We start from the raw sequence: 22,014 nt of genomic DNA, 5'->3' as shown, positions 1-22,014 counted from the left end.
TGGGGAGTGGATTCACTGATCCTGTCTGTGTTGGGGAGTGGATTCACTGAACCTGTCTGTCTGGGGAGTGGATTCACTGATCCTGTCTGTCTGGGGAGTGGATTCACTGATCCTGTCTGTCTGGGGTGTGGATTCACTGATCCTCTCTGTGTTGGGGAGTGGATTCACCGATCCTGTCTGTCTGGGGATTGGATTCACTGATCCTGTCTGTCTGGGGAGTGGATTCACTGAACCTGTCTGTCTGGGGAGTGGATTCACAGATCCTGTCTGTCTGGGGAGTGGATTCACTGATCCTGTCTGTCTGGGGAGTGGATTCACTGATCCTGTCTGTCTCGGGAGTGGATTCTCTGATCCTGTCTGTCTGGGGAGTGGATTCACTGATCCTGTCTGTCTGGGGAGTGGATTCACCGATCCTGTCTGTCTGGGGAGTGGATTCACTGATCCTGTCTGTCTGGGGAGTGGATTCACTGATCCTGTCTGTCTGGGGTGTGGATTCACTGTTCCAGTCTGTCTGGGGTGTGGATTTACTGATCCTGTCTGTCTGAGGAGTGAATTCACTGATCCTGTCTGTCTGGGGAGTGGATTCACTGCACCTGTCTGTCTGGGGAGTGGATTCACTGCACCTGTCTGTCTGGGGAGTGGATTCACTGATCCTGTCTATGCTGGGGAGTGGATTCACTGATCCTGTCTGTCTGGGGAGTGGATTCACTGATCCTGTCTGTGTTGGGGAGTGGATTCACTGAACCTGTCTGTCTGGGGAGTGGATTCACTGAACCTGTCTGTCTGGGGAGTGGATTCACAGATCCTGTCTGTCTGGGGAGTGGATTCACTGATCTTGTCTGTCTGGGGAGTGGATTCACAGATCCTGTCTGTCTGGGGAGTGGATTCACTGATCCTGTCTGTCTGGGGAGTGGATTCATTGATCCTGTCTGTCTGGGGAGTGGATTCACTGATCCTGTCTGTCTGGGGAGTGGATTCACAGATCCTGTCTGTCTGGGGTGTGGATTCACTGATCCTGTCTGTCTGGGGAGTGAATTCACTGATCCTGTCTGTGTTGGGGAGTGGATTCACTGAACCTGTCTGTCTGGGGAGTGGATTCACTGATCCGGTCTGTCTGGGGAGTGGATTCACTGATCCTGTCTGTCTGGGGTGTGGATTCACTGATCCTCTCTGTGTTGGGGAGTGGATTCACCGATCCTGTCTGTCTGGGGATTGGATTCACTGATCCTGCCTGTCTGGGGAGTGGATTCACTGAACCTGTCTGTCTGGGGAGTGGATTCACTGATCCTGTCTGTCTGGGGAGTGGATTCACTGATCCTGTCTGTCTCGGGAGTGGATTCTCTGATCCTGTCTGTCTGGGGAGTGGATTCACTGATCCTGTCTGTCTGGGGAGTAGATTCACTGATCTTGTCTGTCTGGGGAGTGGATTCACTGGTCCTGTCTGTCTGGGAAGTGGATTCACTGATCCTGTCTGTCTGGGGAGAGGATTCACTGAGCCTGTCTGTCTGGGGAGTGGATTCACTGATCCTGTCTGTCTGGGGAGTGGGTTCACTGATCCTGTCTGTCTGGGGAGTGCATTCACTGATCCTGTCTGTCTGGGGAGTGGATTCACTGATCCTGTCTGTCTGGGGAGTGGATTCACCGATCCTGTCTGTATGGGGAGTGGATTCATTGATCCTGTCTGTCTGGGGAGTGGATTCACTGTTCCTGTCTGTCTGGGGTGTGGATTCACTGATCCTGTCTGTCTGGGGAGTGGATTCACTGATCCTGTCTGTCTGGGGAGTGGATTCACTGATCCTGTCTGACTGGGGTGTGGATTCACTGTTCCAGTCTGTCTGGGGTGTGGATTTACTGATCCTGTCTGTCTGAGGAGTGGATTCACTGATCCTGTCTGTCTGGGGAGTGGATTCACTGCACCTGTCTGTCTGGGGAGTGGATTCACTGCACCGGTCTGTCTGGGGAGTGGATTCACTGATCCTGTCTATGCTAGGGAGTGGATTCACTGATCCTGTCTGTCTGGGGAGTGGATTCACTGATCCTGTCTATCTGGGGAGTGGATTCACTGATCTTGTCTGTCTGGGGAGTGGATTCACTGATCCTGTCTGTCTGAGGAGTGGATTCACTGATCTTGTCTGTCTGGGGAGTGGATTCATTGATCCTGTCTGTGCTGGGGAGTGGATTCACTGATCCTGTCTGTCTGGGGAGTGGATTCATTGATCCTGTCTGTCTGGGGAGTGGATTCACTGATCCTGTCTGTCTGAGGAGTCGATTCACTGTTCCAGTCTGTCTGGGGGTGTAGATTCTCTGATCCTGTCTGTCTGGGGAGTGGATTCACTGATCCTGTCTGTGCTGGGGAGTGGATTCACTGATCCTGCCTGTGCTGGGGAGTGGATTCACTGATCCTGTCTGTCTGAGGAGTGGATTCACTGATCCTGTCTGTCTGGGGAGTGGATTCACTGATCCTTTCTGTCTGGGGAGTGGATTCACAGATCCTGTCTGTCTGCGGAGTGGATTCACTGATCCTGTCTGTCTGGGGAGTGGATTCACAGATCCTGTCTGTCTGGGGAGTGGATTCACTGATCCTGTCTGTCTGGGGAGTGGATTTATTGATCCTGTCTGTCTGGGGAGTGGATTCACTGATCCTGTCTGTCTGGGGAGTGGATTCACAGATCCTGTCTGTCTGGGGATTGGATTCACTGATCCTGTCTGTCTGGGGAGTGGATTCACTGATCCTGTCTGTGTTGGGGAGTGGATTCACTGAACCTGTCTGTCTGGGGAGTGGATTCACTGATCCTCTCTGTCTGGGAAGTGGATTCACTGATCCTGTCTGTCTGGGGTGTGGATTCACTGATCCTCCCTGTGTTGGGGAGTGGATTCACCGATCCTGTCTGTCTGGGGATTGGATTCACTGATCCTGTCTGTCTGGGGAGTGGATTCACTGAACCTGTCTGTCTGGGGAGTGGATTCACAGATCCTGTCTGTCTGGGGAGTGGATTCACTGATCCTGTCTGTCTGGGGAGTGGATTCACTGATCCTGTCTGTCTCGGGAGTGGATTCTCTGATCCTGTCTGTCTGGGGAATCGATTCACTGATCCTGTCTGTCTGGGGAGTGGATTCACTGATCCTGTCTGTCTGGGGAGTGGATTCACTGATCCTGTCTGTCTGGGGAGAGGATTCACTGAGCCTGTCTGTCTGGGGAGTGGATTCACTGATCCTGTCTGTCTGGGGAGTGGGTTCACTGATCCTGTCTGTCTGGGGAGTGGATTCACTGATCCTGTCTGTCTGGGGAGTGGATTCACTGATACTGTCTGTCTGGGGAGTGGATTCACCGATCGTGTCTGTCTGGGGAGTGGATTCATTGATCCTGTCTGTCTGGGGAGTGGATTCACTGTTCCTGTCTGTCTGGGGTGTGGATTCACTGATCCTGTCTGTCTGGGGAGTGGATTCAATGATCCTGTCTGTCTGGGGAGTGCATTCACTGATCCTGTCTGTCTGGGGTGTGGATTCACTGTTCCAGTCTGTCTGGGGTGCGGATTTACTGATCCTGTCTGTCTGAGGAGTGGATTCACTGATCCTGTCTGTCTGGGGAGTGGATTCACTGCACCTGTCTGTCTGGGGAGTGGATTCACTGCACCTGTCTGTCTGGGGAGTGGATTCACTGATCCTGTCTATGCTGGGGAGTAGATTCACTGATCCTGTCTGTCTGGGGAGTGGATTCACTGATCCTGTCTATCTGGGGCGTGGATTCACTGATCTTGTCTGTCTGGGGAGTGGATTCACTGATCCTGTCTGTCTGAGGAGTCGATTCACTGTTCCAGTCTGTCTGGGGCGTGGATTCACTGATCCTGTCTGTCTGGGGAGTGGATTCACTGATGCTGTCTGTGCTGGGGAGTGGATTCACTGATCCTGCCTGTGCTGGGGAGTGGATTCACTGATCCTGTCTGTCTGAGGAGTGGATTCACTGATCCTGTCTGTCTGGGGATTGGATTCACTGAACCTGTCTGTCTGGGGATTGGACTCACTGATCCTGTCTGTCTGGGGAGTGGATTCACTGCACCTGTCTGTCTGGGGAGTGGATTCACCGATCCTGTCTGTCTGGGGAGTGGATTCACTGATCCTGTCTATCTGGGGAGTGGATTCACTGATCTTGTCTGTCTGGGGAGTGGATTCACTGATCCTGTCTGTCTGAGGAGTGGATTCACTGATCCTGTCTGTCTGGGGAGTGGATTCACTGATCCTGTCTGTGCTGGGGAGTGGATTCACTGATCCTGCCTGTGCTGGGGAGTGGATTCACTGATCCTGTCTATCTGAGGAGTGGATTCACTGATCCTGTCTGTCTGGGGATTGGATTCACTGAACCTGTCTGTCTGGGGATTGGACTCACTGATCCTGTCTCTCTGGGGAGTGGATTCACTGATCCTGTCTGTGTTGGGGAGTGGATTCACTGAACCTGTCTGTCTCGGGAGTGGATTCACTGATCCTGTCTGTCTGGGGAGTGGATTCACTGATCTTGTCTGTCTGGGGAGTGGATTCATTGATCCTGTCTGTGCTGGGGAGTGGATTCACTGATCCTGTCTGTCTGGGGAGTGGATTCATTGATCCTCTCTGTCTGGGGAGTGGATTCACTGATCCTGTCTGTCTGGGGAGTGGATTCACAGATCCTGTCTGTCTGGGGATTGAATTCACTGATCCTGTCTGTCTGGGGCGTGGATTCACTGATCCTGTCTGTGTTGGGGAGTGGATTCCCTGAACCTGTCTGTCTGGGGAGTGGATTCACTGATCCTGTCTGTCTGGGGAGTGCATTCACTGATCCTGTCTGTCTGGGGTGTGGATTCACCGATCCTCTCTGTGTTGGGGAGTGGATTCACCGATCCTGTCTGTCTGGGGATTGGATTCACTGATCCTGTCTGTCTGGGGAGTGGATTCACTGAACCTGTCTGTCTGGGGAGTGGATTCACAGATCCTGTCTGTCTGGGGAGTGGATTCACTGATCCTGTCTGTCTGGGGAGTGGATTCACTGATCCTGTCTGTCTCGGGAGTGGATTCTCTGATCCTGTCTGTCTGGGGCGTGGATTCACTGATCGTGTCTGTGTTGGGGAGTGGATTCCCTGAACCTGTCTGTCTGGGGAGTGGATTCACTGATCCTGTCTGTCTGGGGAGTGCATTCACTGATCCTGTCTGTCTGGGGTGTGGATTCACCGATCCTCTCTGTGTTGGGGAGTGGATTCACCGATCCTGTCTGTCTGGGGATTGGATTCACTGATCCTGTCTGTCTGGGGAGTGGATTCACTGAACCTGTCTGTCTGGGGAGTGGATTCACAGATCCTGTCTGTCTGGGGAGTGGATTCACTGATCCTGTCTGTCTGGGGAGTGGATTCACTGATCCTGTCTGTCTCGGGAGTGGATTCTCTGATCCTGTCTGTCTGGGGAGTGGATTCACTGATCCTGTCTGTCTGGGGAGTGGATTCACTGATCCTGTCTGTCTGGGGAGTGGATTCACTGATCCTGTCTGTCTGGGGAGTGGATTCACTGATCCTGTCTGTCTGGGGTGTGGATTCACTGTTCCAGTCTGTCTGGGGTGTGGATTTACTGATCCTGTCTGTCTGAGGAGTGAATTCACTGATCCTGTCTGTCTGGGGAGTGGATTCACTGATCCTGTCTGTCTGGGGAGTGGATTCACTGATCCTGTCTGTATTGGGGAGTGGATTCACTGAACGTGTCTGTCTGGGGAGTGGATTCACTGATCCTGTCTGTCTGGGAAGTGGATTCTCTGATCCTGTCTGTCTGGGGTGTGGATTCACTGATCCTCCCTGTGTTGGGGAGTGGATTCACCGATCCTGTCTGTCTGGGGATTGGATTCACTGATCCTGTCTGTCTGGGGAGTGGATTCACTGATCCTGTCTGTCTGGGGAGTGGATTCTCTGATCCTGTCTGTCTGGGGAATCGATTCACTGATCCTGTCTGTCTGGGGAGTGGATTCACTGATCCTGTCTGTCTGGGGAGTGGATTCACCGATCCTGTCTGTCTGGGGAGAGGATTCACTGAGCCTGTCTGTCTGGGGAGTGGATTCACTGATCCTGTCTGTCTGGGGAGTGGGTTCACTGATCCTGTCTGTCTGGGGAGTGGATTCACTGATCCTGTCTGTCTGGGGAGTGGATTCACTGATCCTGTCTGTCTGGGGAGTGGATTCACCGATCGTGTCTGTCTGGGGAGTGGTTTCATTGATCCTGTCTGTCTGGGGAGGGGATTCACTGTTCCTGTCTGTCTGGGGTGTGGATTCACTGATCCTGTCTGTCTGGGGAGTGGATTCACTGATCCTGTCTGTCTGGGGAGTGGATTCACTGATCCTGTCTGTCTGGGGTGTGGATTCACTGTTCCAGTCTGTCTGGGGTGCGGATTTACTGATCCTGTCTGTCTGAGGAGTGGATTCACTGATCCTGTCTGGGGAGTGGATTCACTGCACCTGTCTGTCTGGGGAGTGGATTCACTGCACCGGTCTGTCTGGGGAGTGGATTCACTGATCCTGTCTATGCTAGGGAGTGGATTCACTGATCCTGCCTGTGCTGGGGAGTGGATTCACTGATCCTGTCTGTCTGAGGAGTGGATTCACTGATCCTGTCTGTCTGGGGATTGGATTCACTGAACCTGTCTGTCTGGGGATTGGACTCACTGATCCTGTCTGTCTGGGGAGTGGATTCACTGCACCTGTCTGTCTGGGGAGTGGATTCACCGATCCTGTCTGTCTGGGGAGTGGATTCACTGATCCTGTCTATCTGGGGAGTGGATTCACTGATCTTGTCTGTCTGGGGAGTGGATTCACTGATCCTGTCTGTCTGAGGAGTGGATTCACTGATCCTGTCTGTCTGGGGAGTGGATTCACTGATCCTGTCTGTGCTGGGGAGTGGATTCACTGATCCTGCCTGTGCTGGGGAGTGGATTCACTGATCCTGTCTATCTGAGGAGTGGATTCACTGATCCTGTCTGTCTGGGGATTGGATTCACTGAACCTGTCTGTCTGGGGATTGGACTCACTGATCCTGTCTCTCTGGGGAGTGGATTCACTGATCCTGTCTGTGTTGGGGAGTGGATTCACTGAACCTGTCTGTCTCGGGAGTGGATTCACTGATCCTGTCTGTCTGGGGAGTGGATTCACTGATCTTGTCTGTCTGGGGAGTGGATTCATTGATCCTGTCTGTGCTGGGGAGTGGATTCACTGATCCCGTCTGTCTGGGGAGTGGATTCATTGATCCTCTCTGTCTGGGGAGTGGATTCACTGATCCTGTCTGTCTGGGGAGTGGATTCACAGATCCTGTCTGTCTGGGGATTGAATTCACTGATCCTGTCTGTCTGGGGCGTGGATTCACTGATCCTGTCTGTGTTGGGGAGTGGATTCCCTGAACCTGTCTGTCTGGGGAGTGGATTCACTGATCCTGTCTGTCTGGGGAGTGGATTCACTGATCCTGTCTGTCTGGGGTGTGGATTCACCGATCCTCTCTGTGTTGGGGAGTGGATTCACCGATCCTGTCTGTCTGGGGATTGGATTCACTGATCCTGTCTGTCTGGGGAGTGGATTCACTGAACCTGTCTGTCTGGGGAGTGGATTCACAGATCCTGTCTGTCTGGGGAGTGGATTCACTGATCCTGTCTGTCTGGGGAGTGGATTCACTGATCCTGTCTGTCTCGGGAGTGGATTCTCTGATCCTGTCTGTCTGGGGAGTGGATTCACTGATCCTGTCTGTCTGGGGAGTGGATTCACTGATCCTGTCTGTCTGGGGAGTGGATTCACTGATCCTGTCTGTCTGGGGAGTGGATTCACTGATCCTGTCTGTCTGGGGTGTGGATTCACTGTTCCAGTCTGTCTGGGGTGTGGATTTACTGATCCTGTCTGTCTGAGGAGTGAATTCACTGATCCTGTCTGTCTGGGGAGTGGATTCACTGATCCTGTCTGTCTGGGGAGTGGATTCACTGATCCTGTCTGTATTGGGGAGTGGATTCACTGAACGTGTCTGTCTGGGGAGTGGATTCACTGATCCTGTCTGTCTGGGAAGTGGATTCTCTGATCCTGTCTGTCTGGGGTGTGGATTCACTGATCCTCCCTGTGTTGGGGAGTGGATTCACCGATCCTGTCTGTCTGGGGATTGGATTCACTGATCCTGTCTGTCTGGGGAGTGGATTCACTGAACCTGTCTGTCTGGGGAGTGGATTCACAGATCCTGTCTGTCTGGGGAGTGGATTCACTGATCCTGTCTGTCTGGGGAGTGGATTCTCTGATCCTGTCTGTCTGGGGAATCGATTCACTGATCCTGTCTGTCTGGGGAGTGGATTCACTGATCCTGTCTGTCTGGGGAGTGGATTCACCGATCCTGTCTGTCTGGGGAGAGGATTCACTGAGCCTGTCTGTCTGGGGAGTGGATTCACTGATCCTGTCTGTCTGGGGAGTGGGTTCACTGATCCTGTCTGTCTGGGGAGTGGATTCACTGATCCTGTCTGTCTGGGGAGTGGATTCACTGATCCTGTCTGTCTGGGGAGTGGATTCACCGATCGTGTCTGTCTGGGGAGTGGTTTCATTGATCCTGTCTGTCTGGGGAGTGGATTCACTGTTCCTGTCTGTCTGGGGTGTGGATTCACTGATCCTGTCTGTCTGGGGAGTGGATTCACTGATCCTGTCTGTCTGGGGAGTGGATTCACTGATCCTGTCTGTCTGGGGTGTGGATTCACTGTTCCAGTCTGTCTGGGGTGCGGATTTACTGATCCTGTCTGTCTGAGGAGTGGATTCACTGATCCTGTCTGTCTGGGGAGTGGATTCACTGCACCTGTCTGTCTGGGGAGTGGATTCACTGCACCGGTCTGTCTGGGGAGTGGATTCACTGATCCTGTCTATGCTAGGGAGTGGATTCACTGATCCTGTCTGTCTGGGGAGTGGATTCACTGATCCTGTCTATCTGGGGAGTGGATTCACTGATCTTGTCTGTCTGGGGAGTGGATTCACTGATCCTGTCTGTCTGAGGAGTGGATTCACTGATCTTGTCTGTCTGGGGAGTGGATTCATTGATCCTGTCTGTGCTGGGGAGTGGATTCACTGATCCTGTCTGTCTGGGGAGTGGATTCATTGATCCTGTCTGTCTGGGGAGTGGATTCACTGATCCTGTCTGTCTGAGGAGTCGATTCACTGTTCCAGTCTGTCTGGGGGTGTAGATTCTCTGATCCTGTCTGTCTGGGGAGTGGATTCACTGATCCTGTCTGTGCTGGGGAGTGGATTCACTGATCCTGCCTGTGCTGGGGAGTGGATTCACTGATCCTGTCTGTCTGAGGAGTGGATTCACTGATCCTGTCTGTCTGGGGAGTGGATTCACTGATCCTTTCTGTCTGGGGAGTGGATTCACAGATCCTGTCTGTCTGCGGAGTGGATTCACTGATCCTGTCTGTCTGGGGAGTGGATTCACAGATCCTGTCTGTCTGGGGAGTGGATTCACTGATCCTGTCTGTCTGGGGAGTGGATTTATTGATCCTGTCTGTCTGGGGAGTGGATTCACTGATCCTGTCTGTCTGGGGAGTGGATTCACAGATCCTGTCTGTCTGGGGATTGGATTCACTGATCCTGTCTGTCTGGGGAGTGGATTCACTGATCCTGTCTGTGTTGGGGAGTGGATTCACTGAACATGTCTGTCTGGGGAGTGGATTCACTGATCCTCTCTGTCTGGGAAGTGGATTCACTGATCCTGTCTGTCTGGGGTGTGGATTCACTGATCCTCCCTGTGTTGGGGAGTGGATTCACCGATCCTGTCTGTCTGGGGATTGGATTCACTGATCCTGTCTGTCTGGGGAGTGGATTCACTGAACCTGTCTGTCTGGAGAGTGGATTCACAGATGCTGTCTGTCTGGGGAGTGGATTCACTGATCCTGTCTGTCTGGGGAGTGGATTCACTGATCCTGTCTGTCTCGGGAGTGGATTCTCTGATCCTGTCTGTCTGGGGAATCGATTCACTGATCCTGTCTGTCTGGGGAGTGGATTCACTGATCCTGTCTGTCTGGGGAGTGGATTCACTGATCCTGTCTGTCTGGGGAGAGGATTCACTGAGCCTGTCTGTCTGGGGAGTGGATTCACTGATCCTGTCTGTCTGGGGAGTGGGTTCACTGATCCTGTCTGTCTGGGGAGTGGATTCACTGATCCTGTCTGTCTGGGGAGTGGATTCACTGATACTGTCTGTCTGGGGAGTGGATTCACCGATCGTGTCTGTCTGGGGAGTGGATTCATTGATCCTGTCTGTCTGGGGAGTGGATTCACTGTTCCTGTCTGTCTGGGGTGTGGATTCACTGATCCTGTCTGTCTGGGGAGTGGATTCAATGATCCTGTCTGTCTGGGGAGTGCATTCACTGATCCTGTCTGTCTGGGGTGTGGATTCACTGTTCCAGTCTGTCTGGGGTGCGGATTTACTGATCCTGTCTGTCTGAGGAGTGGATTCACTGATCCTGTCTGTCTGGGGAGTGGATTCACTGCACCTGTCTGTCTGGGGAGTGGATTCACTGCACCTGTCTGTCTGGGGAGTGGATTCACTGATCCTGTCTATGCTGGGGAGTAGATTCACTGATCCTGTCTGTCTGGGGAGTGGATTCACTGATCCTGTCTATCTGGGGCGTGGATTCACTGATCTTGTCTGTCTGGGGAGTGGATTCACTGATCCTGTCTGTCTGAGGAGTCGATTCACTGTTCCAGTCTGTCTGGGGTGTGGATTCACTGATCCTGTCTGTCTGGGGAGTGGATTCACTGATGCTGTCTGTGCTGGGGAGTGGATTCACTGATCCTGCCTGTGCTGGGGAGTGGATTCACTGATCCTGTCTGTCTGAGGAGTGGATTCACTGATCCTGTCTGTCTGGGGATTGGATTCACTGAACCTGTCTGTCTGGGGATTGGACTCACTGATCCTGTCTGTCTGGGGAGTGGATTCACTGCACCTGTCTGTCTGGGGAGTGGATTCACCGATCCTGTCTGTCTGGGGAGTGGATTCACTGATCCTGTCTATCTGGGGAGTGGATTCACTGATCTTGTCTGTCTGGGGAGTGGATTCACTGATCCTGTCTGTCTGAGGAGTGGATTCACTGATCCTGTCTGTCTGGGGAGTGGATTCACTGATCCTGTCTGTGCTGGGGAGTGGATTCACTGATCCTGCCTGTGCTGGGGAGTGGATTCACTGATCCTGTCTATCTGAGGAGTGGATTCACTGATCCTGTCTGTCTGGGGATTGGACTCACTGATCCTGTCTCTCTGGGGAGTGGATTCACTGATCCTGTCTGTGTTGGGGAGTGGATTCACTGAACCTGTCTGTCTCGGGAGTGGATTCACTGATCCTGTCTGTCTGGGGAGTGGATTCACTGATCTTGTCTGTCTGGGGAGTGGATTCATTGATCCTGTCTGTGCTGGGGAGTGGATTCACTGATCCTGTCTGTCTGGGGAGTGGATTCATTGATCCTCTCTGTCTGGGGAGTGGATTCACTGATCCTGTCTGTCTGGGGAGTGGATTCACAGATCCTGTCTGTCTGGGGATTGAATTCACTGATCCTGTCTGTCTGGGGCGTGGATTCACTGATCCTGTCTGTGTTGGGGAGTGGATTCCCTGAACCTGTCTGTCTGGGGAGTGGATTCACTGATCCTGTCTGTCTGGGGAGTGGATTCACTGATCCTGTCTGTCTGGGGTGTGGATTCACCGATCCTCTCTGTGTTGGGGAGTGGATTCACCGATCCTGTCTGTCTGGGGATTGGATTCACTGATCCTGTCTGTCTGGGGAGTGGATTCACTGAACCTGTCTGTCTGGGGAGTGGATTCACAGATCCTGTCTGTCTGGGGAGTGGATTCACTGATCCTGTCTGTCTGGGGAGTGGATTCACTGATCCTGTCTGTCTCGGGAGTGGATTCTCTGATCCTGTCTGTCTGGGGAGTGGATTCACTGATCCTGTCTGTCTGGGGAGTGGATTCACTGATCCTGTCTGTCTGGGGAGTGGATTCACTGATCCTGTCTGTCTGGGGAGTGGATTCACTGATCCTGTCTGTCTGGGGTGTGGATTCACTGTTCCAGTCTGTCTGGGGTGTGGATTTACTGATCCTGTCTGTCTGAGGAGTGAATTCACTGATCCTGTCTGTCTGGGGAGTGGATTCACTGATCCTGTCTGTCTGGGGAGTGGATTCACTGATCCTGTCTGTATTGGGGTGTGGATTCACTGAACGTGTCTGTCTGGGGAGTGGATTCACTGATCCTGTCTGTCTGGGAAGTGGATTCTCTGATCCTGTCTGTCTGGGGTGTGGATTCACTGATCCTCCCTGTGTTGGGGAGTGGATTCACCGATCCTGTCTGTCTGGGGATTGGATTCACTGATCCTGTCTGTCTGGGGAGTGGATTCACTGAACCTGTCTGTCTGGGGAGTGGATTCACAGATCCTGTCTGTCTGGGGAGTGGATTCACTGATCCTGTCTGTCTGGGGAGTGGATTCTCTGATCCTGTCTGTCTGGGGAATCGATTCACTGATCCTGTCTGTCTGGGGAGTGGATTCACTGATCCTGTCTGTCTGGGGAGTGGATTCACCGATCCTGTCTGTCTGGGGAGAGGATTCACTGAGCCTGTCTGTCTGGGGAGTGGATTCACTGATCCTGTCTGTCTGGGGAGTGGGTTCACTGATCCTGTCTGTCTGGGGAGTGGATTCACTGATCCTGTCTGTCTGGGGAGTGGATTCACTGATCCTGTCTGTCTGGGGAGTGGATTCACCGATCGTGTCTGTCTGGGGAGTGGTTTCATTGATCCTGTCTGTCTGGGGAGTGGATTCACTGTTCCTGTCTGTCTGGGGTGTGGATTCACTGATCCTGTCTGTCTGGGGAGTGGATTCACTGATCCTGTCTGTCTGGGGAGTGGATTCACTGATCCTGTCTGTCTGGGGTGTGGATTCACTGTTCCAGTCTGTCTGGGGTGCGGATTTACTGATCCTGTCTGTCTGAGGAATGGATTCACTGATCCTGTCTGTCTGGGGAGTGGATTCACTGCACCTGTCTGTCTGGGGAGTGGATTCACTGCACCTGTCTGTCTGGGGAGTGGATTCACTGATCCTGTCTATGCTGGGGAGTAGATTCACTGATCCTGTCTGTCTGGGGAGTGGATTCACTGATCCTGTCTATCTGGGGCGTGGATTCACTGATCTTGTCTGTCTGGGGAGTGGATTCACTGATCCTGTCTGTCTGAGGAGTCGATTCACTGTTCCAGTCTGTCTGGGGTGTGGATTCGCTGATCCTGTCTGTCTGGGGAGTGGATTCACTGATGCTGTCTGTGCTGGGGAGTGGATTCACTGATCCTGCCTGTGCTGGGGAGTGGATTCACTGATCCTGTCTGTCTGAGGAGTGGATTCACTGATCCTGTCTGTCGGGGATTGGATTCACAGATCCTGTCTGTCTGGGGAGTGGATTCTCTGATCCTGTCTGTCTGGGGAGTGGATTCACAGATCCTGTCTGTCTGGGGAGTGGATTCACTGATCCTGTCTGTCTGGGGAGTGGATTCACTGATCCTGTCTGTCTGGGGAGTGGATTCACAGATCCTGTCTGTCTGGGGAGTGGATTCACTGATCCTGTCTGTCTGGGGATTGGATTCACTGATCCTGTCTGTCTGGGGAGTGGATTCACTGAACCTGTCTGTCTGGGGAGTGGATTCACAGATCCTGTCTGTCTGGGGAGTGGATTCACTGATCCTGTCTGTCTGGGGAGTGGATTCACTGATCCTGTCTGTCTCGGGAGTGGATTCTCTGATCCTGTCTGTCTGGGGAGTGGATTCACTGATTCTGTCTGTCTGGGGAGTGGATTCACTGATCCTGTCTGTCTGGGGAGTGGATTCACTGATCCTGTCTGTCTGGGGAGTGGATTCACTGATCCTGTCTGTCTGGGGTGTGGATTCACTGTTCCAGTCTGTCTGGGGTGTGGATTTACTGATCCTGTCTGTCTGAGGAGTGAATTCACTGATCCTGTCTGTCTGGGGAGTGGATTCACTGCACCTGTCTGTCTGGGGAGTGGATTCACTGCACCTGTCTGTCTGGGGAGTGGATTCACTGATCCTGTCTATGCTGGGGAGTGGATTCACTGATCCTGTCTGTCTGGGGAGTGGATTCACTGATCCTGTCTATCTGGGGAGTGGATTCACTGATCTTGTCTGTCTGGGGAGTGGATTCACTGATCCTGTCTGTCTGAGGAGTGGATTCACTGATCTTGTCTGTCTGGGGAGTGGATTCATTGATCCTGTATGTGCTGGGGAGTGGATTCACTGATCCTGCCTGTGCTGGGGAATGGATTCACTGATCCTGTCTGTCTGGGGAGTGGATTCACTGATCCTGTCTGTCTGGGGAGTGGATTCACTGATCCTGTCTATCTGGGGAGTGGATTCACTGATCTTGTCTGTCTGGGGAGTGGATTCACTGATCCTGTCTGTCTGGGGAGTGGATTCACTGATCCTGTCTGTGTTGGGGAGTGGATTCACTGATCCTGTCTGTCTGGGGAGAGGATTCACTTATCCTGTCTGTGCTGGGGAGTGGATTCACTGATCCTGTCTGTCTGGGGAGTGGATTCACTGATCCTGTCTGTCTGGGGAGTGGAGTCACTGATCCTGTCTATGCTGGGGAGTGGATTCACTGATCCTGTCTGTGTTGGGGATTGGATTCACTGATCCTGTCTGTCTGGGGAGTGGATTCACTGATCCTGTCTGTCTGGGGAGTGGATTCATTGATCCTGTCTGTCTGGGGAGTGGATTCACTGATCCTGTCTGTCTGGGGAGTGGATTCACTGATCCTGTCTGTCTGGGGAGTGGATTCATTGATCCTGTCTATGCTCGGGAGTGGATTCACTGATCCTGTCTGTCTGGGGAGTGGATTCATTGATCCTGTCTATGCTGGGGAGTGGCTAATTAATCTTTACACTACCCTGATACACTAAAGTTGGCAAATGATTGTGCAACCAGAGCAGCAATTTATGTTAGGTAAAGATAATCTAACGTAGTCGAAGTGGTAAAATTACCTTAAAAAGAAAACTTTGCATTCACATAGTGCCTTATCATGTCTTTGAGAAATATCACAAAGTGCTTCATACAAATTAGTTTTGAAGTATACTTAAAGAGAGAAAGAGGTATACTTACTGCTGTTATATAAGCAAAGACAGGTGAGATTTACAACTATTGCATGTAGCACCATTTGAAAATCAAAGACATGTTTCCGGCAGCTTGTGGTCTTTTGTTTTTGACCATATGAATGAATAATTTTTTTTTTCTTGGCTTCATCTGCCCAAACGTTGTACTTACATTAGTGGTAACATTAATGGATATTATCTGGTTGGCCTTTGTCAAGATTCGAGGCATGGTCGATAATCTGTCCACTGGCAACTAGAAAATTAATTGATAAATTATGGAAATGCCTTGTGGAATCAATACGATGTGCAGTAATCAAAATGCTGTGAGCAACAGTCTGGTTTATTTACAACAGTTCCGGCTGTGACTGAGCTTCTTCCTCAGCCTTCCTCTTGTCCCACTGCTGCCAAGTCTGATCTGCAGATCTCTTGACAGTCATCATCGGTGCAACTTGGCTAACCAAGAGTGTGCTTGCAGGCCAGTAACAATCCCGCCAGCCATCACTGTCTGCTGACGTGCAGCAGTATGTCACCATGAAGTGTTCAATTTTGACAGCTCAGCCAGGCGCGGGCAAACTCTCCCCAGGTGAGCGGGAAAATTCAAACGTCAGATTAGACCGGCGTTCGAACATGTAACCCACCAATCCAGGGCTCAATATTCTACTGCTTGACTTTTTCTTTTAACATTTCTATGAACGTTTTAAAGAAGAAAGCTGCTTACACTGCCAGACGCAAAGATGTGATGTTTCACAAGCTCTTGAAGTTTTGGCTGACCCTTATTTTAAAGAAAACAAAAATACAGCGTTTACATGAAAGTACTGACTGGATAGGAAGTTCAACAATTGACTGACAATTCCACAGATTATTTAGCTGCTTTTGTTCGTCTGTCAAAAAAGCAAATACATTTTTAGATCCTACTTTCACTTGTAACAATTATTACTGGTCTCTGCTTCCCTCTTTTTCCACTATTTTCAATCTACAAAAATCAGCTTACTGTAAATCTACAGCCCTCACAGCCTGTGTTATCGACCAAGTGGAAAGAAATACTATTCCTCTCAGTTGTGGAACCGAAAGCTGCTTGGAATCATTGTTAATTTTTGAACCAGTTTCAATCTAAACAATGCAATCTATTTCTCTGATAAAAATGATGGACTTTCAAATATATATAGCAATCTATAGTATCGCTCGTGAATAATTTTTTTAAATTCGTTCACGGGATGTGGGCATCGCTGGCAAGGCCAACATTTATTGCCCATCCCTAATTGCCCTTGAGAAGGTGGTGGTGAGCCGCCTTCTTCAACCACTGCAGTCCGTGTGGTGAAGGTACCCCCACAGTGCTGTTAGGGAGGGAGTTCCAGGATTCTGACCCAGCGATGATGAAGGAACAGTGATATACTTCTAAGTCAGAATGGTGTGTGACTTGGAGGTGAACTTTGAGGTGGTGGTGTTCCCATATATCTGCTGCCCTTGTCCTTCTAGGTGGTAGAGGTCATGGGTTTGGCAGGTGCTGCCAAAGAAGCCTTGGCAAGTTGCTGCCGTGCATCTTGTAGATGGTACACACTGCAGCCACGGTACGCCACTGGTGGAGGGAGTGAATGTTTAAGGTGGTGGGTGGGGTGCCAATCAAGTGGGATGCTTTGTCCTGGATGGTGTCGAGCTTCTTGAGTGTTGTTGGAGCTACACTCATCCAGACAAGTGACTTGTGTCTTGTAGATGGTGGAAAGGATTTGCGGAGTCTAGAGGTGAGACACTCACTGCAGAATACCCAGCCCCTGACCTGCTCTTGTAGCTACAGTATTTATGTGGCTGGTCCAGTAAAGTTTCTGGTCAATGGTGACCCCCCAGGATGTTGATGGTGGGGATTCAGCGATGGTAATGCCATTGAATGTCAAGGGGTGGTGGTTATACTCTCGCATGTTGGAGATAGTCATTGCCTGGCACTTGTGTGGCGTGAATGTTACCTACCATTTATCATCCCAAACCTGAATGTTGTCCAGGTCTTGCTGCATGCGGGCACGGACAGCTTCATTATCTGAGGAATTGTGAATGGAACTGAACAAACATCCATTTGATACAGGCTATTCAGAATGGTACTACGATTGCGGTCTATGAAGTTGTGGTATAGGAATCATACAGCAGCAGGAGTCCTGTCCTTAATAATAGGGCAATTTTCTGTGTAAAATGCTTGCAAATGCCAGACTAGAAAACAGAGGAATGCTGTGTAGCACCCAGTTGTTGCGTCTTCACACTCTTCCCTTGGAGAACAGTGCAAAGTAGTGGATGGATTCACTGGCTGATTAACAATCTGATAGGTCACAACATAAATGCTTCTACTATGGCCGTCTTAATACCAGACAATAGAATGGTTAGTTCTATATAGCGGGAGGGTTTTATGGGCTCGCACAACATGTGTGATGAGGGGAAACCACACCCACTAGACATGTGTATCTTCTTAGCCAAAATTTATAGAGACAGAGCTCTGATCTCCACTCGCCAGGACAATCGGGAGCGGCCCCTTCGGACTCAGAGGCAGTAATGTTACCACTAAACCAAAGGCTCAATCCAGTATCACCCACGAAGGAACTATTATTACCTTAATGACATCATTTCCCTTTGTCGGGTCAACAGCTGAAATGGTGGCTAAGAGAAATGTTACAGAACAATCGCAAAATGATTTGTCTGTTCCATCAAAGTCAATATATAATCACTAAATGTTATATTGCATTGTGGCTTAATGGAGCAGAGGTAAAGTGCATTGGTATATGAATTTGTTAGGCAGCGATATGGCAGTAATAGGGTTTGCCCTCATGATTCCACACAAAGTGAGTTCGTGCTCTCAGTTAGGATCTCTGGAATGAGGTACAGATTGGAGGCATGTTGATCTGAGGACGATATCACATATGCGGCCTAAAATCAGGAAAGGGAGAGCCTTGAGAACAGGGTGCCTGTTCCTTCAGTCAGCATGTGCCGTACAGCTCAGTGGGACCAAAAGAGGGAGAGAAAACAATTTATAAATTGGAAAACATATTATTCTACATTTAAAGCAGCAGAAAAGAGCGATCTTTACACATAGAGTACAACACGATGAAGACCATGCTTTAGGAGTCTTTGACACTATTCTCTGCCTATTAGCATCCTCTAATGGACAGGCCAAGCTTGGAAATATTAGTGGAAGTAAATTTAAAATTATACGCTTCACTTCCCTGACTTTGTGAATTCTGTCAAAATGATGCAGATGAATTACTTTCCCAGTTCCTCTATTCTATTTGGGTACAAATAAAGGTTGATCTGTGTGTCGGACATAATTAGTGTAATCAATGTCGGGAGAAAAACAATAATTACATTGCACTTCAAATGTTTCACCAACTTTTGGAAAATTTGCTTGCTTGAATTAAAACCCTTGGAGTTCCTGGAAAAGCAGAATATTATTGTATATTTGCAATCTGGACATTTAACAAGTACAATTCTTATTCATTTTTGTTTGTTCACCTACCTCACCAAACATATAGAATAACGTTCCATCTCTCAGTTTGTCCACTGCATCATTACTTGGCACAAAGACAGTGTAAGGCCCTGGACCATCCAGTATTAAAGGGAGATCACAATTCTGTCACAAGATTAAACAATAAAATTCTAAAAGTCAATAGAAATTCCATCTGTGAGCTATCTTGCATTAAGATTGAGCAAAACGATGAGTAAAGATCAAATATGTTTATCAGAGGGCATTTTATATGCACTTTAATCACAAAGGGCACCATTTTGCAAGCGGAAATTTTTGTTTAATAACCGGGGAGTTGTCTAAATTAAGAGCATAGCCAATACACAGAATCTTCCACAATATCAAGAAAAGTGCCTTTGGACAAACTTTACAGTGCAATTTCTATATAAGATTAGCAATTTCACGGCTAATGTTGATTTTATCGAGTTGGCATTGTCATAGTGACAACTGTTTTGTCTATTTTAAGTGAATATTGATCTTCTGCCATCTCCTCAGCTAACTCCTTCCACAGAATCACTCCTTCCAATACAATTTACAAAAAAATAAACTCAGGCAGAAAATGAAAGTCTAATGGGTCCATCGTTGACACAAGGGTGGTTTTTTTCAACTGGCATTATGGAGTTTTGAAAATGTATATTTGCCAGGATTCAAGTGAGTCATTACTTGAACCATCACAAAGCTTATTTTACATTCATTAGCTGCTGCAGAAAAGTTGTTTTAAAGTGCCAGATTTTATGGATCTTGTCACTTTGCAGCCAAGGTTCTTTTTTTTTAAAAGAAAATGTTTTTCTTATAGGAGGGGACGCAGGGGTTGGAAGAGGGGTCAGAGTGATAAAAATCAATTCAGCCAACATCCAAATTTAAAACACATGATCTGTTTCCTGTCTGACTGTAACTTCTCTGGATCCAATACACATGCAAAACCCCATTAGGAATCCTGTGTTGGGCACCAATCATTTAGGTATATTATTGAAATGGTGACACAAAGGCCACGATTTTGCCAGCGCTCAGTGGACCCAATTGGTGGCAGGTCAGCTGTGAAATTTTAAATGATTGACAGCGGGTCGGGAACCCATTGTCAAAATGCGCACACCTGCATTTCCCGATGTCGGGTCTGCCAGCACTGAGCAGACCCGACAGGCAGCGGCGTGGGACCCAATTCAAATCATTAGTGGCTTGTTTACAGCCACTTAACAATGCCTTTTTCCCAGGTCTCACAGGTCTCCCACCGGTTTCCTGCTGTGCCTAGACCTCGTCAGTGAAGCTGAGGTGGGAGATCAGTGGCCATTGAATCAGCTGATGAGTTGACAGCTTCAAATGTCAACTCAAAGCTCCCAGCTGATTCAGATATCTTCCCTTAAGCACTAGCATCTCTAAACTGCATTTCCACAACAGATTCAGGATGCTGCAAGTCTTTACACAAGTCTCTATGCAGTCTGACCTCATTACCTCTCCCACCATTGACAGATTGCTTCTGTCAGCTCTACTTCACCTGCCATCTATTCCATCAGCATGGGTGCACTTTATACTCTCTCACCTTGGTCCTCAGAATCTTACCACAATCAGCCCTAACACCAGCATCACCAGGCACACTAGCAGCACCAACAACCACACTAACCTTCTCCGCAATCATCTGATGCTGCACAGGACACAGGGCATCAGCACCCGACCGCATTGCTGCCCAGGATGCCAGGGATGGCCTCATTATGGCCACATTTACTTCACTTGGTGCTGCACACCCTGGCTGCTACATGATGTGCCAGGTTGGCACCACCCCACACCAACAACATAAAGCATCCCTACAATGCCCAAGCCATTCCTTTCACACTCATCAGCATTGCGGGGGGTACTGTTATGTCTCACCATTCACTACAACTCACTAAGCCACTTCCAAAGGTGCACACCAATCTGTCTAAGAAAGCAAAGTGTTGAAAATAAAGATTTCAATGTTTGACAGCACATTAACAGAAACTTCACATGAACATTGGCTAAAACAAGTAAGTGCTTACCCTTGTGTGTTGTTAGTTGGTATGACTGGCCTAGGATGAGGGTGAGCGTGAGGGGTGGCTAGTGAGATGGGGAAGTGATAATGTAGATAGAGAGGGATGGGTGAAAGTGCATGGTAAATTGGTGTGAGTAAGGATGTGCAGGAGTAGGTTAGGGAAGGCAGAGTAATGGGTATGTGATGAGTGGCACAGCAGGATGAGGTTGAGTGTGGCTTTGATGTAACATTTCATGATCTACTGAGATTATTCAAAGATTTGTACCACTACAGCCTGATCCTCCTGCCGACATCCCTGCTTGTGCCCTCCTGTGCAATGTGCAACCAGGCTGCGGTGGTCTCCTGGGGAGGTGTCTTCCACCCATTGGAAGGGAAGAGAACCTCCCTGCGTGCTGTGACTCCCTCCATAAGCATATAGAGGGAGTCATGGGAGAGCACCTCAATACTGTAGAACACTGACAGCACAAATGTCAAAGTAAATTTGCACATGGTCCCTTTAAGGGAACCGGCTGATGATGCGTCATCAAATGACAGCGTCAGATCCGCTTCCTTCAATTGGCATTGGTTGTCATTTTCCAAAATTCCATAGATTCTAGAATGGCTCCTGCAGATTGGAAGGTAGCAAATGTAATCCCACTATTTAAGAAAGGAGGGAGAGAGAAAACGGGGAACTACAGACCAGTTCGCCTGACATCAGTAGTAGGGAAAATGTTGGAATCTATTATTAAGGATGTGGTAACAGGGCACTTAGAAAATAATAATAGAATTGGGCAGAGTCAACACGAATTTATGAAAGGAAAATCATTTTTGACAAATCTATTAGAGTTTTTTAGAGACAGTTTCTAGAGCCAGTTCTGACAAAGGGTCATCGACCTGAAACATTAACTCTGTTTCTCTCTCTACAGAAGCTGCCTGACCTGCTGAGTATTTCCAGCATTTTCTGTTTTTATTAGAGTTTTTTGAGGTTGTAACTAGAATAGATAAGGAGAAACCAGTGTGTTGTGTATGTACCTTTAAGGGAATAACTGGTCTCAGACTGCAGTACCGGCAGTGACCACCCCTGTATAAAAGGCCCTAGCAGGCTTCTGTAGTTTCAGTTTCCAGGTTGTCTCCATTCAGTAAAGACTTGTTATAATCAACTCCTGCAGTCCGTGTCTCAATTATACACGGACATAATACTGGCGACGCGTAAGAAACGAACTTACCTGCAACTCGGCAGCACCTCAGACGACGTTATTGAAGGTTGGAGCCAGAAGAAAAAGAAAAAAAAATAATCCAAAGAAACTCGAGAAACGGGCGTCGACCGTGGGCAACTGCCCTCCAAATCATCGAATTGAAAAATTGCAGGAGAGACTGTCGAGAGCCAGGCTTGG

At 49.5% G+C, this 22,014-nt stretch overlaps 1 protein-coding gene across 1 annotated transcript in view; it reads right to left on the bottom strand.

Moving 5' to 3' along the window:
• Positions 1-22,014, bottom strand: part of stab1 (stabilin 1) — a 298,755-nt gene that overhangs the window by 183,503 nt on the left and 93,238 nt on the right. Inside the window, exons 15-17 of the mRNA XM_086001826.1 lie at positions 18,634-18,747; positions 15,862-15,915; positions 15,316-15,396 (exon numbers count right to left, since the gene is read on the bottom strand). Of these exons, the coding sequence (XP_085857952.1) occupies positions 15,316-15,396; positions 15,862-15,915; positions 18,634-18,747 (249 nt within the window). The remainder of the gene's footprint in view (positions 1-15,315; positions 15,397-15,861; positions 15,916-18,633; positions 18,748-22,014) is intronic.

This window comes from Somniosus microcephalus, chromosome 11 (assembly GCF_052327205.1).
Source record: "Somniosus microcephalus isolate GS21.2 chromosome 11, FLI_Smic_1.0, whole genome shotgun sequence".
In the NCBI taxonomy this organism is placed as follows: domain Eukaryota; kingdom Metazoa; phylum Chordata; class Chondrichthyes; order Squaliformes; family Somniosidae; genus Somniosus; species Somniosus microcephalus.
The sequence above is the reverse complement of the archived record's forward strand: the minus strand, read 5'-3'. Positions and strand labels throughout refer to the sequence as shown.